Source organism: Bombus impatiens, unplaced genomic scaffold (genome assembly GCF_000188095.3).
Source record: "Bombus impatiens unplaced genomic scaffold, BIMP_2.2 scf_0418, whole genome shotgun sequence".
Classification (NCBI taxonomy): domain Eukaryota; kingdom Metazoa; phylum Arthropoda; class Insecta; order Hymenoptera; family Apidae; genus Bombus; species Bombus impatiens.
The window spans coordinates 1135528-1151701 of record NT_176837.1 but is presented as its reverse complement, the minus strand read 5'-3'; the positions used below and the strand labels follow the sequence as shown (position 1 = coordinate 1151701).

The 16174-nt window shown below is 41.9% G+C and overlaps 1 protein-coding gene across 7 annotated transcripts in view; it reads left to right on the top strand.

The window, feature by feature from the left end:
- The window catches only part of LOC100742030 (zinc finger protein chinmo), a 70966-nt gene that overhangs the window by 11740 nt on the left and 43052 nt on the right, over positions 1 to 16174 (top strand). For 5 of the 7 annotated variants that reach the window (XM_003490365.4, XM_012386851.3, XM_024368300.2 and 2 more), the window contains exon 2: positions 9733 to 9957. In XM_003490365.4, the coding sequence (XP_003490413.1) occupies positions 9840 to 9957 (118 nt within the window). In that variant the 5' untranslated portion in view covers positions 9733 to 9839. Of the gene's footprint in view, positions 1 to 9223; positions 9301 to 9732; positions 9958 to 10963; positions 13903 to 16174 lie in introns of those variants that run through there. The other 2 variants (XM_024368302.2, XM_024368301.2) reach the window with 2 other exon arrangements.

Here is a 16174-nt window from a genome sequence, read left to right as displayed (position 1 = left end):
CACGCCTTCGTGAAGCGGCAAACAGCGGTGAAATACGCGGCTGTCGCATCGATAGGCAGATTGGCACGTGTCATCGATTCCTGCACGTGCAACCCTTTAGTTCTGTTCAATTTGCCGATCGAAATGTTTTCAGCTACGAAATTTTGGTTAATTGGAAATTGAACTTTAGGATCCTACTTTTACCAATTTTATTAACTATGTAAATCTATCTATAGAAAACATTATAAAAGATCTTTTATCTATATAAAACATTATAAAAAATTGCCTCTTAATTTTATTTTAATGTTTTTGTTCGTAAAGGACTTATTAAATTCGTTTAAGCTTAAAGCTAATATCGCGTTAGTTCTTTAATTGTATTATTCGATCCTTTGAATGTGCCGGGTTGTCGGATGCACTGGTGGCATATGCTTCGTTAAAGTCGCATGAATAACCACCGAAACACTTATCTTAATTGCGTTGCCGACAAAATAAATTGTTACCGGTATACATATCAAGATCAGGTCCCTGCATCGATTTGTAGGAACCGTCAGACAGTCTCCGGGAGCTTGTTGTCGATGAAGAAACACCTGCTCTCGTACGTTAATGAAATTTCTCGTTTGTTCATTTGCCTCTATTTATTTTACTTCTGCTCTTCTGTTCCTTGCGGATTCTTCCGACAATATAGCAAATTTCGTAATTACTGTTAAATGATTCTTCGTTGTTGCCGTATGTATCTCATGGATGTTACAGTTGGAGACTTATGAAGAAAGGACACGATGCGTCACATTCTCTATTTTTCGTGTAAGAACAGTTCTAAGATACGATACTTTGTCAACCAGTCACGTATTACGAAAACTGTCTTCTCATAAAAGCAAGTTACGTGGCTCCTTTAAAAAATATTTGCATCAAAATTATTGATTCGTCGAATCTCTTAGAAAAATCATCGTATTTTACATGACAGGTATGTTGTTAGTCTCTTCATAAAACTTCGCCCATTTGTCATCTATATCTAGCAGGTTCACGTATCTTTCACTCGAATTAGTTGCTCCTCTTTTTAGCTACATTTTACGTACGTATATTAGAGTACACCAGTCTAACCACCAAACAACACAAAAATCAGAGAATCAACAAAATTGTACTCGTCACATTTTACCGCCGTAATCTTCGATCGAAACGATCGATGTAATCCATGGGTTCGCGAACAACGCAGCGATTATTTGCTTTTTCCCCCGCAAACTTCTTCTCGTCAAGCGTTTCTTCTTCGTATTATGAGTATACGTTTGCATTTTTAGGCCGAAATTTTCATCAGACGGGAACCCTTCCTCTGCATTTTCCCTACCCTTCGGCAATTATTACCGGGATTCAGGATTCACGCAAATCTCGTCTTTCTCTCTTTCTCGTTTTATCTTTCGTTCGGGGGCGGAAGCTTCTGGAGAGTCATTGGATAAGGGGGAAACAGTGCTGCGGTAGGAATCGCAGGCTGCAGTATTGACTATACTTCACGGCCAGCTCTTTCGTAGAATGCTAGAATGTATTTTCTACAACGTTATCGCCCTTCATGCTATGCCACGTCGCTTCCGCCTCTGACGCAGCCGCTGCCTCGCTGCTCCCGAGCCTCCTCGAATTTCGATGGGGCGAATGCGCAGGAATGGCAAACGCCTAATTGCGTTTTTCGCTGGTTTGCTGTTTGATACAGAAACGTTAGAATCGCAATCCGTTTCTTTGTCGAGTGATCGAGTTTTCTCGAGGGTTTAATCTGCATTTCATACGTCGTATGCATAGTTGCACAGGATGTGTATTTTTCTGAACAATTAGTATACTTTTGTTGATTAATCTTTCGATTTCGGTAATGGAAGGTGTAATGTGATGTGGATTGGTTTTATTAACTTAATTTTCCTTTATATGAAAAGGCAAGTGAGATAGATTTCGAAGTTGCAACTGTTATTGTCCGGATAAAACGAAGAATACGTGAAATAAATCTATTATTTGAAGAATAATGAAACGATAAGAACATTATTTGTTATACAAAATTCTCCGTCTTAATAATAATAATAATCATCCACTTTTTCAATCGTACAAACTGAAAATTAGATATACGTGCGATTAGATATATTTCAGGCTGCGACTTTTTCAATGAATTCTCTTTCAACGTACGATACCTTATTGGATAAGGAAAGAAACATATTGTAATTTCGTTAACGCTCAATAACGTCTTCTAAACAACTCTCTCCGAATAATACCTTTCTTCTCGACGAGATATTCGTTTCCAAAGAAAATGTACATCCTTGGCTGAAGTAACCCGTGCCTTTGACCGAACCTTGCCGCTAGTTAATAGAATAGGTTATCAAAGCAGTGCCACGTTCTCATACCTATTGAACACAACCGAGAGCAGCAGGGCCTTTAATTGAATCGGCGAAATAATTCAGTTACTAGCTACACAGCGTAATGCACTAATGCAGTTTTCTGTCTGAGAGAAAAACAACGGTAATTTGAACGTAGGAATAGCCGCCTGGAGAATCACCCCCATTATCGTTCACGCGAATGTTTTTGCTCTTGAAAATGTGATTTTTGCCGGATAACTGCGTTTCAGCTAGTTTTAACAACTTTGTGGAATATTAAAAAAATCTTTTTGCTAACTAAATTTATTCGTGAATTTTCGAAAATTAGAAGTAATTCTTTGAAAGATTTTGACGTTGTCGACAATTAGAATTTTCGTATGATATATATATTAGGAAGTTATCGAAGCTTAAAGTTCTCTGAATTATTAGAACAAAACATGGATACTCCGGAACACTTGTCGAGAGACTGAAATTATTCAGAGAACTTTTAGCTTCGTAATGAATAAGTTTAGGGCATAAGTATGTTAGTATTTTTATGTAGAGCGCAAGGAACTGCATCGATTGATGCAGTCAAAAATATAGGTTTCCGTTTTTAAAGAAAGTGCTGTTGTAAAGATACAATCAGAAAGATCTGATGCACCGATGCACAAAAGTGCATAAAATTAGTTGCATATTATGCGCCGCCTGATACCATTTAACTTTCACTTATGACATCTTCTTCTATCGTAACCGTTTAGGAGATGTACAGCCTGTTCCAGTTGCGTGGTACACCCTGTATATATATGTACACATTGCTTTTTACGACGTCAATAGATATTTCGTAAAGGATGTTAGACTATTGGTATCGCGGTTGAAAATGCGGTATTTGTAGATTTTACATTATCGCGATGCATGTGTGTTGTGCTCGTACAAGATCAAAGCAGAATTCATCATCTATGTATGTATAATTCGATCGATGGCCAATATAACCACTTATTATCGACGACATAAAAATGCACTTTGTCATTGTCAGCAGCGCAAAAAGCAATTGCCCGTCACAATCATTCCCGCGTCAATTTCGCGTATTTTTCGCGATCATTCGCAATGGAATGTATCTTGGCCGAAGTGAAGGCTATAAAACAGCCATATAACTCCAACGAAACGCCAATTCCGCTCTCAAGAAACGCTTCTAATGCCATTACAACGGAGCCCGGTTTTCACGATCTTATTGTGCGCGACAGAACCGTCAACTCCGATAGTCGACGTTAATTGGATCTTTGATACATTTTCCAAGAATCATCAACCGAGAACACTCGGCATTGTCTTCTTCCACGAACACCATATCTGAAATTTCAACCTACTTCATTCTCAATTTTCAATTCTCCAACTACCCTTAACGCTCCTCTCAACTACTGCTTCAGTCAAAGGGGTGACTTTTCAACGATTCGAGCAAAGGAACAAAAACCAACTAAAAATCGATCAAAATCAAATAACTTTTAGAGACTGTAAGCTGTAAATTCGTAATGACGAACTTCTATATCTTTTTCAAGTGCGAACAGCATACGAAAAATTGCTTGCGATAAGTACAATTTTGTTAATTGTTTTAGAAGAATTTGTTTGATCCAACCAAAGCTATTATTGTGAATACGATATTTTAATACCTTCGATCTTTTAACGTCTTTCGATATCTTAATATAGTATAAGCATTGGAAAATACATTGCTTGTTGCCTCAAAATTAAACATAAGTGATACAATGTTGATAACACCAGATTAATTGACTTAAATTATTGAATTTTAAAGCCTGTAAAAAACAGATAATGAGACTTATCGTGTTGTCCTACAATCTTCGTACGAAACTTATACTTTTCTCTACCAACAAATATAATTTAAGCTTTATTACCACGGGTCCTCAATTACCAAAACGAAAAAAAAGAAGAGATCCATACAACGCAACGCGTCTCGTCTGCAGGCCAGAATCGGTGACATAATACGCGTCGCCATAAGAGTACCGCCGAATTACTCGCCCGCGCACACACTATCATATATACATACTACATACACGTACACACAGATGAAGTAGTACGTATACGAACGCCGGCTGGCTAGCGCGAAATCAGCGCCGGTGTTACGCGCTCGCATACCAGCTCGCGGAACCCGCGCCGCGGTTGTGCGCGTGCGCCGTGTAAACTGCGTGTGCGCTGCAGCGCGCACTCCCCCCCCGCCACCCCGTGTGCACACGCCCGTGTTGCAGCGCGTCGCGCAAGCGTGCGCGTGTGCGTGCGCGTATCGAGGCATTGTGTGCGTGTCCAGGGGCGCGCGTGCGGCCCCGCAGCGACCTTGAGCCTCCTCGGTCCTCCTGTAAGCCTCTCCCTCTATCCACCTCCAATCCCCCACCCCACGCACTATATCTCCCTCCCCTATCACCGTTGCCGCAATTTCTCTCTCTCTTTCTCTCTCTCTTTCTTTCTCTCTTTCACCTACGCTCGCTCACTCCCACCCCCTCCCTTTCGCTTTCCTTTGCTCCGAGCGCCACGCAGTTAGCGATGGACTCGAGACACGTTCGGAATTGATTGACCGAGTCCGTCGAGTTTTTCTGGTTACTTTGAGAAGAGTTCGATATTGCTAGGAGAATTTTGTGTGGTTTCGGAGTTTGAGCTTGTTTGATGAGGTTAGGCTTGTATCGAAGGTTCGGGGTAGGTGGAGGTTTAATGTATTGTAGAAATATGATTGGGCAAGTTTTCGGTGGTCTGGACCCTCTTGCACGATTAAACTAATATTGTTAGCGAAATTTTACGAGTCGCAAGTTACAAGTTAACGGTCGCAAGCAGAGTCTTTCGTATTACAGTGACAGATTCGATAATGAATTTTAGAAATGAGTTTGACGGTCGACCAGTCGTCCGATTGTTACGTGTGAAATTACAAAATTATAGAATAATCGGCTGTAACCTATAACTTGTAACTCAATAGAATCTGTTGCTTTTCAATCGCGTCATTGAAATACCGAAACGATATACAGCTTTCATCCATTCAGCATGTTATATGAACCGTTCAGAAGCCACATCAGGTCAACTTCATAAATTATGAAATACTATTACACTGGTCTTTCAAGCTTATCTTGGAACTTAACATTCTTTACGCGATCTTCTCGCCATGAATGAACTTATGCAAATACGTAATATTAATCTTCACTTAATAAAAGCACTGATCTCACGTGACAAATATTATAATTATATATGAACTTGCGCCTCAATTTATCAAAATTAAATTTCCCTTCTTGCACCATTTTCAAGCTGGAACAACGTTCCGAACAGCCCCGATATTCGTATAGGGAAATTGTTTGGAAACTCGTGGCAGAAAACTCGATGGCCATCGCTAAGCGCCACGCAGCAATGCCTCGAGCGGCTGAATTTCCATCTACCTTCTCTCTCGCTCGCCCTTTCCCCACTCGTTTTCATACCCCTTCCTTTCATTACTCTCTGCTGTTACGTCCGCCTCTGTCCCTCTCGATGGCTCTATGACAGTGTCTCTCTCTTGTCTCCCCACGACTCCTACGCTTTTTCCCCCCTTTACCCTTCTATCCTCTCACGAGGCTCGACGCCTCTTGCACGCACGCAATGCCAGAGCAGGGAGTGCACACTAAATTTTGGCGGACCAGGAACGTATATAGCCTCGCTCCGCGATGGTGTCATCCTATGGGCGTGGGTTTCATAAATTATCCCCTCGGTGGTGTTTTGACGAACGATGGTAGATAAGAATCTTTGACGTTCTTTATGAGGTTTTGTCACTCCCCTGAATGAAAACCTCGAAACTAGCTGTATACGATTCATTTTCACGCCAACGTTAAAATATTAGCTCTGTTCTATCTTGAAGATACTCGAATAATTGAAAATTTTCCAAACGTTTCGCTCATAAACGTCTGAACATATATCCGTCTGAGCAATATCGGTCCATTCTACTTAAACGTTCCTTCGTAATACGGAAATTTTCTTCGTCAGTTTAGTAATCTTGCGTTCTCGTGGTGTATATACGTTAGTCGATGAATTGGACACATGAATGAATTGACACAGTACGAAGAGTGGATTCGCGCAATAAAGCTGTAACAAAATTCCTCATCGAAAGGCGTGATAGCAATAACGATAAAGCAATGAAGACGTTTCGAGTCTACGATTCGCGGCTTGTTTTCGTCTAACTGACTCGTATCATCGGAAGGGTTATTGTCAGACCAGAGAATGACGTGAGACGGTCATTTCGTTCCGATTCACTCAACCGCTCGTAAATTCTCTTCGTGACCTCGACTCGAACGCGTCCGTATGGTTGCGCGACTCAGCCGACGAATATACCACGGGGCGTAACTGCAATTTCAAGAACCGTGAACACCTTACGCCTTCTTTTGACGTTTCACCTTCGTGAATCTTCTTTTAAGAAATCAGCCTCGTTACATAAGGCGTGGCACGCGTGTGCGTTGAAGAATGTCGTGTGCACACTTGTTCATCGAACTCTTTACGTAGCCGCTTCTGTTTGCCTTTCAAGTTTCGGCAGAGCCAAAGATAAATACTCATGGTCCTCGATGCTCGGTTTGGCGGTTCGAGCATTCGATAAATTAATGGACAGTTTGTTACACCGCTCCAATCTCTGACTTCGAATAATTCGCCATGACGAGCTTGAAACGAAGGCTCTCCGATGCTTGTGTCAGGTGTGAAAGTAGCAAATTCTACACCTTGAAAATCGGATTCGTTGCGCTTCATTTTCGTAAACAGACGAATTCTGCTGAGTAACGCGGTCGTTTCGTAACTTAACCGTGCTAACGCGCCATTCAGATATCTTTAGGGACGTTAGATTTTTTTGTAGAATTCGCTGGATAGTAAGAAATATCGCTTAGAAACTTGTGATATTGGCCTGCGATCGAAGAACTTGGAATCAAGCGATAATTTCGGAAGATAGTCACTTTTTCCCCTTTGATTTCTCCATTTTCAAGTTGTACGAGAGTTAACAAATATTTATTTGGAATTTTCCTGCCATTCTGTTATTATATAATAAATAAACGACTAATGTGAATATTTTGGCATTTAGAATTGCCAAAGATCGTTATCGGGATTGTTGTTTTATATAAATTTTGTAATATTCTGCTCATATTTACATTCTGTTCCATAACTTGGAATATGTCATAACACGATCGCTGTGAAAACAAATAAGTTGAATTGGAAACATTTAGTAATGATCTTAGCCATAGACATAATTTTCGACTAATGTCTACCAATACCTTTGAATATAAAGCTCGATAAAAAATCGCATCGTTCGATCAGATCGTCAGATTAATTAGATCGGAAGATTAAAATCGATCCTTCGAAGCGATCCTTCCCTCCAAAGCAGTCAGGGGAGAAGAAAAATCGAAAAGGCGTGGAGGATGCATCCGCGGCCGGTTCTGCATAGTTCACAGCCGATTAAACTTTCCGTGGGACAGTGACGTAATAGCGTGGCCGTGGTAACGAAGGCGACCGTGCAACCGTGATCCCTTCCACGCTCGCGGCGTTCTTGCCGAGTGGCGCCACGTTTCCGCGTTTCGTCCCTGGCACGTGTTAGATTAGAAAGTGGCGGGGATGCGTGATACCTTAGAAGCGTTAAAGGGGAATATATGGGATCGTAGTGGAACGACAAAGAGACAATGACAGGGAACGAGACGAAACCCTTTGAACGAGAAAGACAGCGATAGAAGGTGGCAAGGGGAATCCGGCGAAGATCAACCATGAACAAGCAGAAGAGAGAAACAGATAAATACTGAAAGAGATAGAAACTAGAAATTACAGAGAGAGGGAGAGAGAGAGAGAAAGAGGTACCACGCGAACTGAAGTTCTACTAGCCTTAAGCAATCTCTCCCCACCCCTCTTCGAAAAAGTCGAATCTTACTTCCCCTACTCCTGGACGTTTCTCCTTCGGTTCCTCTCCTCCCACCTACGCGACCTTCCCTCTTCTTCCACTCGTGCCTACCGCCACCCGGCCCCCCGAAAGTACACCGAACTCACACTATTTCGTCTAACCGCATTTGCATCGGCACCGATGACCCATATTCACGTTCTTTCCTCCGCGACACCATACCATCGACGTCTTCGATCCTCCTTCTCTCTTCTGCCACCGGTTCCATCTACTACTCGTACACACGTCGATCGCGTACGATCCTCCCGCGCGCGTACGTCGTCGTCGTCGTCGTCGTCGTTGTCGTCGTCGTCGGGGTCCTCACCGTCGTCGCGGCTATCTGTTCCTCTACCGCTCGCTACCAGTGAGTAGAAAGAAGATAGAGAAACGAGCACGCGTGCACGAGTAACGGAGAACGAGTCAGTGAGAGCGTACTTCACGGTGAAGGAGAGAAAGAGACACGCGACGACGGACAGTTACGCGTGATTCGTTCCTGCGAGTCGCGACGATGCGCGATGCAAGTCGGTGACTCGATTTCGGCCGGCTAAGACCAAGTAAACTCGGCCCAGTGTATACGCGACCAGTGTTCCGATACACTACGAGAGCATCACGCGGAGGGAACACGCGACTTTCGTTTCAGTTTCATCTTTCACTGCTTTGCCTGTCTTTGTTTCTTCTTCGCTCGCTCGTTCGTTATTCAAACGTACGCTTTGTAAATCAATGTTATCCGGTTGCGTTTCGTAACGTTTCGTTGTACTGTGTTCGTGGCTCGAAACAGGGAGCATCAAGTAGAATCAGTGAGATCGAGGAACACTTCTGGAGGATCATGTGCCGCGTGAACACGTGTACGCGAGACCGGTGCGCAGAGTACTGCTGTCGCTCTGTTCAGTGAGTTCGAGCCAGCTCGTGACTCGTAAATCGGCAAAAGTGATTCGTACAATCGAGATACGAGCGTGTATCGTGTGATCCCGAAGTGGGTGTCGTAGATATTCGAAACGCGTACGGATTATCGCGAATGGTGCGCGATCATCGATGCATCGGTGTCCCTGTTGAGGTTGTATCGAGCGGATGGTAATACGGTCCTGAGCATCGGTAGGTTTCGCTCCGGCTTTTATCGCTCGTATCACGGAAATCCGGTTAGAACGTTCCATGACACGGTGTAGAGTACGAGTAACTCGCGGTTAGCCAACTGATTCGATTCGATGATTCGCATCCCCGGTTTGCTCCATCGATCTCTCGAGCTGGTGAATTACCCGTTGCCTTGACGATCGCTGGGTTACAGACTCGTCTATGGATCGTAATATTTCGTCGATAACACGATTGCTCTCGGATGGATATTGCGACTCGTATCGTGACACCGTGAACATTTCAAAGATTTGACGCGTATTCAATAGAGCTGTTATCGTAGACGACGGTTACGCTTTAAGATACTGCTGTAAATGTTTTGATACGTAGTGTTTTATACGCTGCTTTTATATGTATGAATTGTTGATGGTTTATAAAGGAAGATTGCTTTCTGTATAGTTGGACGAACTGTTGGGCACGAGCGCGATCAAGAAGGAAAATACCTACTTGAAGGTGGCAGAAACAGGGGTGGAGAAGGTCACGGGGTCGGGCCTAGGGGTGGCATCATGGACTCTCATCAGCAATTCTGTCTCAAGTGGAATAGTTTCGGTAGCAACCTAGCGACAGCGTTCTCGAATTTGTTCAAAAGCGAGAGTCTTACCGATGTCACCCTATTCTGCGAGGGTAAGTTCCACTCGTATATTACTTACAATTAACATGTTTATACTTGAGCGGGTATCTTAAAGATTCGGCAATTTCATCTACGTTATATATTATCACGATATCTCGTTATGTATAAAAGAGAATCTCGAGGATCCATAAAAACATGTCGCAACGACGATGCACGTACAATCGTCTTCGAAATCTTATACCTTCTTAAATCAAAGTTGTCACTGCACGCTTCGATAAATCGAGTATTAACTGTCAGTCGGTGTCGTTGAATCGTAAACGGCACGTAATGGTATCAGTAAAGTTACATAATTTCAGAATACATAGACTACACTTTTGTTTTAACCCATATCCCGTATTCCACGCGATAAGAACCATCAACGAAATCTCTCGCGTAAAATACGAAGCAAAGATGGAAATTAAATAACCGGGTCTAAATCTAATTCGACTTTGCGATCATCTGTAAACCAACCGAGAGCTAAACGCGACTTCCACCAATTCATTTATCAATGTCGAGCCATTGCAGTGACGACGCGATATTCGAACAGCAATCACGTTTCCCTGGCTTATCAGTCAACAACAAAATCTAAAGATTGCTGAAAGAAACAATAGTTTTCGCACGTGGCCGGAAGCCTTTCGTACCTCCAATGTCTGACCAAAGCGACGCCATCACTCCTTGCGCGCGAACACGCTCTCACCTGCCGACCTCTGTGCAAACGTATGCAGGCGGTCACATGATTCGCGAGCCGGTGCACGTGTGCGGCTGCAGGCGAAGTGCAGCGGCGGCAGATTGGCCCGCCTCCTACCCCTGTTTCACCCAATCACGCGGGGCGAGTCACCACTCGCGCAGAGTCAGTCGGCGTGCATGCGAATCTCTGCCAGCCTTGCACATCGTTCTATGTATACACCGTATATACGTATACGTATCGTAGCAAGCGGATACACGCGCGTGCAGCGTGCTACTGGTGCGCGCGATTTCCCCCAGTGCGAATGCAACATTCTTACAGATTCGTCGCGCGAAACCGCAGTTCGCGGTGAGCCGCGGTGCAATCCACTCACGCTTGCATTGCGTCGTTCCTCGTGCGTGTCATACTCGTATCGTACTCGTATCGATCGCTACGATGCATCCGACTGATTGTTCGTGAATCTCGCCGAGAGTTTCTTCAAAAATTTCTACAGAATTTATGAAGAATTCGTCGGGGCGATTCGTAGAGAGTCTGCTTAGAAGTTCGCATGGGATTTGCAAAGAATTCGTGTAATTGTGGGTATAATTCGTGGGAAAATATCGTGGAAGTTGTATAAAGAATTCATCGATTCGTAATCATAAAAATTCATGAAACCGGTAATTCCTAAAGAATCGATTAAAGAATTCGTATAAAACGGAGAAAATGAAGAATTCGTGGAATTATAGTTAAAAGATATATTCATAGAATGATCGATAAAGAATTTATAAAGAATTCGTTAAAAAGTCCGCTGGGTCGAAATAGGTATTTTATCTGTGCCTGGGGAATGAACGTTTCGATCGAGTGGATTGTTTTAATTTATCGCCACGCGTGTCCCGTTTATGCAGCCACAACAGAGTGGTTTCCGGTCCTAAAATAACAGACGCGGATATACATCTTAATTGATAATGAATCGCGTTGATGCAACGATATTTCGTCACTGTTCGCTGGTTTTGCTTCGAGCAGAATTCGTTTTGGAGTTTCTGTGATGCCTTGTCGTCGTAGCCTAATGCGATCGTCGCATGATTGTTTAATGTGCATCGTGCAGGAAAAGTTATCGGTGTCTGATTTCGGTGATGCGTTAAATAAACACGTGTCTCGTGTGACGTAAATATTTGACACGACTGGATTAACATAATCGTTTAGAGTTCACTGCAACGATTTCCTCTATCTATATTACGTGTTATAAATTTAAGTATCGCGCTACGTTCTACGTATTGTATTCTATGCATCGAGCAAAAGAAGATAATAATATGGCTCCTGTTTAATTTGAATACCATTTGACTTCCTAAGTAATGCAGCCTATGCATCGAACAAAAGAAGACAATGGAATACTCGATGATACCTGCATACTTACACAGTTCGTATGCCAAATAGAAATGCGTCACGAGGGCAATCGTTATTGCACGATCTTGTTCATATTTACACTGCTAAAAATTGACTCACCGTGTGCAACGAGTTACACGCGGAGCGAAGACTACCGAGGCTTCGCGATTGCGACGTCAATAAATTTCGGCATAACTTATCAGCCACAATGATAACGCTGCTATAAGCCAACATACGAAACTGGATATTTCTTTCGTTATCAACTCTACTGGATAAAAAAGAATGTGCAACTTTCGAGACTCGTGCTCGAGTTTCTTCTAATCTCCGATGTCATGCCCTCGTAAACATATTGATCAAGTAATTTATATGTACATACATTGAAATGATCCGAATCATCGGAATCTTGCGTGCATAACGTGTCACGCTGCATCGACGCTACAGTACCGTTATAAATTCTATTGTCGAATACAAAAGTATGAGTGAGTAGATATTGGTGTCACACCGACTCAGACGCGGCTAACGGCGTTCTGTTAAATGCAGCAGCACGTAGAGAAAGTTGTGAGTTGACTAGATCGACTGATTAATCACTATCGCTCGCGAAGACCGCAGAACCGCTCGTTTAATTGGTTAGTTAGCCCACCACGTGCCATCGAGCTGCTTTTTCCCCATGATAATCGTAAGAGCTATGTGGATCGATCGAAACGAGACTAAATGCGCCTGGTCTTCTTTTATTTCTAGTGGCAACATAATCGATCGACTGTTGTGTGCTGGAAATTCTAATAGCGTGATATCACCCATAGATACTTGGTTTTCCAGCATTTCGTTCCAACGATCAGGAATTTGCGAAAGACTCTTTAGGAAAGTTGAAATTCTAAGAAAATTTAGATATATCCTCTATCGGATGTCATTAATTAGACGGATTTTTCTAATATTTCCTAATAGTTCACTATTTTCGTGAAATTAATGGATAGAATTGTTTGCTTTTGATTATCGATATTGACATCTTTGTGTGAAAAATGTCACTTATAGAAATTTTGTTGTACTCGTTAAGATTGTTTCGCTAAACGAATATCAGCGAAAGACGAGCCAAAAAGTGTAGTGGAAATAATAACACAGATCGTAATTAGTGGACATGCAGTGACCGATGAAATGGACAGTCTTCGTAAGAATCGCAATTACCCAATTACGTATCTTCTGACATATCGAACATGTAATCGAAATCGTTCCACCAATATCAATCTTCTTTGCTTCCCTCTGAACATCTCTACAAATTCATCTACATTTAGGCTATTTTTTCGCGACGAATTCTCAACATGCAACTCGCGTCAATGTCGACGTCGGGCAGCTAAAGTCCAACCGCGCGATTCGCGATAACCTTCGCTGGCCCCGAAACGGGTGGACACTTCCGAAACGGACGTTTTTTACATTTGTACGCGACGCGATATGAATTTTTGTTCGCGCGTGCAACGATCTACCCGACTGTCCCTATTCCCCTTACGGTCTCGTTTCCTCCGACGAACGCTCGATTCTCCTTTTCTAACGCTTTCTCTCTAGTCCACACGCGCGCGTCCTGATTTCACGAAAACAGCCTCTAACGCGCTCTGCCTAGTGGAACAGTTTCTTTGAAACGAAGGGAAAGGAGAAGTTTCCTTTCCAGTCTCTCCCGTAGAGTTCTAACGAAGGTCGTAGGATCTGCTCGTCTCGTTGGGAAGGTGGACGAAAGTCGACGAAAATCCGTAGTCGCTCGTTCCTCCACTTCGATGGGGAGAAACAGGGAGGAGTAACTCGATGCTTTGTCGCCTGGAGTGTGGTCTTTCTGCTCGTGAAGCTAGAGAGGGTGAGAACCTAAAAGGGAGGTCGGTAGATGGGAAGGGTTCAAGGACGACGAAGTTTGCTGTCGAGGAAAAGGGAGGTAAGAACGTAGTAGCGTGCTCCAAAGATGAGATCGTGTGGTTGAGCAATGCGTATGCTCGTCTGGTTTAGATGTGTGCGCATGTACAAATGTGTGTTCGTATGTATACGTAAGTACATGTATGTATATATGCATATATGAATGTATGTTAGTATACATACACATATATGTGTTTGAAAAACTCGTAAGGAGATTTGCTTTACTTTTAGTATTTTACGTTATAAGACACGTATAATACGGTTGAAATAATAGATAAATAATAAAAATGCTTAGAATATAAAAGCTGCGAGAAGCATATGATTTATATAATATACTAAATGATAGTACACTGACAGTGTATGTAAGAATATGTATGCGTATGTATGTCGATGCATATGTATACATATATACGTACCAGACTATGCGCACAGATGTATGTAATCGCTGGAAGGTCCAAAGGAAGACGAAAGTAGGTCTGGGTTACAGTTAGATCTAACAGTCTTCTTCACGGTCTTCTTCAACCGTATAGGCGATGCATACTGTTTCAAACGTATCGGGCACGTGGTATACGCACTGGCACGCAGCACACGTATATTCGTATTTCTATATGTATAAATGCGTGGGACGTTGCGTATCTTTCGAGCTTGCAAGTAACTTGTGGTAGAATTTCTGATCGAAGTTGGAACATTGAATATAGGGATGGATTAGACGTGGAGTTAAGATAGCAGAATTAAGATTGTTATTCGCTTCGTTTTCTGATCCATTGTTATTATACTTTATACATTTGCTTTGCTTTATAAAGTTCTTTGTTTCCTTTTCGATATAGCCTGTTTTAATAATGGGATTATTAATTGTTGTTTAGAAAATTAGTAAGTATGCAAACACTTGATACATCGAGTTTAGTTCACAAGCCACATTGATCTATCCCATAAATCGAAAAACAAAGAACGACGATAACGTAAGAGACATTATTTTTTAGATGTACTGTGAAATCTCGTATTACTTGTGTCATCTTCTCGCAATAAATGAACTCGTGGAAGTAGATACCTAATCTATTTCCAGAATAGTGAATGTTAATCGCGTACATATTTAATGAAATTGAGAAACTGACTAAAGGTGAAGTTTGGTTTCTGGGAGGCTCGAATCAATATTGTAGAATCGAAAATAAATGTAGCGCATAAACGTATGGTTTATATTAGTATTGATTCAGCGTTGGAAGTTGCATAACATATCAAGGCGAAAGATAAGACTCGAGTACATAAATCTTTCGCCGTAAGAAATGTGTCAAGCACGAAGTAGGAACACGTGTATCTGCGATATGAAAATATTCGGGCAAAAATCGAGAAGAAAAGAAAAAAAAAGACGAATTACATACAAATCGAAATTTACAAGCGTTATCAACGAAACGCGAGAAAGTATGCTTGTGAGCTGTGTGCGCGCCCGTGCGATCAATCGCTTCTGTATATGTGTGTAACGTTACAAGATTATACGGAGTGTGCAAGCGACACGTGGAACGTTAGACCAGAAACATTCATATACCGTTTTGTTAGTGTCCGAGCGGAACTATCCCGGACGCTGTCCTTAGATGCGAAAGACGGTCTCTTATGCGGCCATCGCGACCAAAATTCATTTGAATATGACCCAAATAATTGCATCTATTTGCATGTGATACGCGTGGCTTCTTAGAGTAAACGTTTAATAATTTTTCGTATTATTAGAAAACTAAGGAGGTTTCTTATATTGAGCAAAAGCTGCTTGTTTTAGCGACAGAATCTTCTCTTTTTTTTACGCGATTATTCCTGCTAAAGATATCAATATTAAGCGAAGTCGTTTTAGCGCCGTCGAATATTTTCGCTCTGTTCGTTGCTTTTTACGTGTTGTGAACCGTATAATATAAGGTCATGGCATAGTTTTATGTAAATATACCATTACTGCTCCTCTTACGTTATTGTTACACGCAACGAACAAACAAGCCTTCTTTCGTTGTTATATATCTCAAAAAATATTATATTATTAAACATATATATAACGTTACCTACCCCTAAAAAAAAAGAGAGAAGCGAATCTAAAAATCTGAAAAAATATTCCATTTCAATCGTTTCTCGAGTGTAAGAAGCAAAAAGAATTCGAGTTAAATTTTTTCCAAATCATGATTTTAACTAATTTATAACATCTATAAAGCAAATCAGTCATAATTTCATAATTATAAACCTCCTTCCACATCGTAAATCCATTAAAAACCTAAAATCCAGCAATCTTAGTCATTCTGAATATTCATAACACAATAATTTCC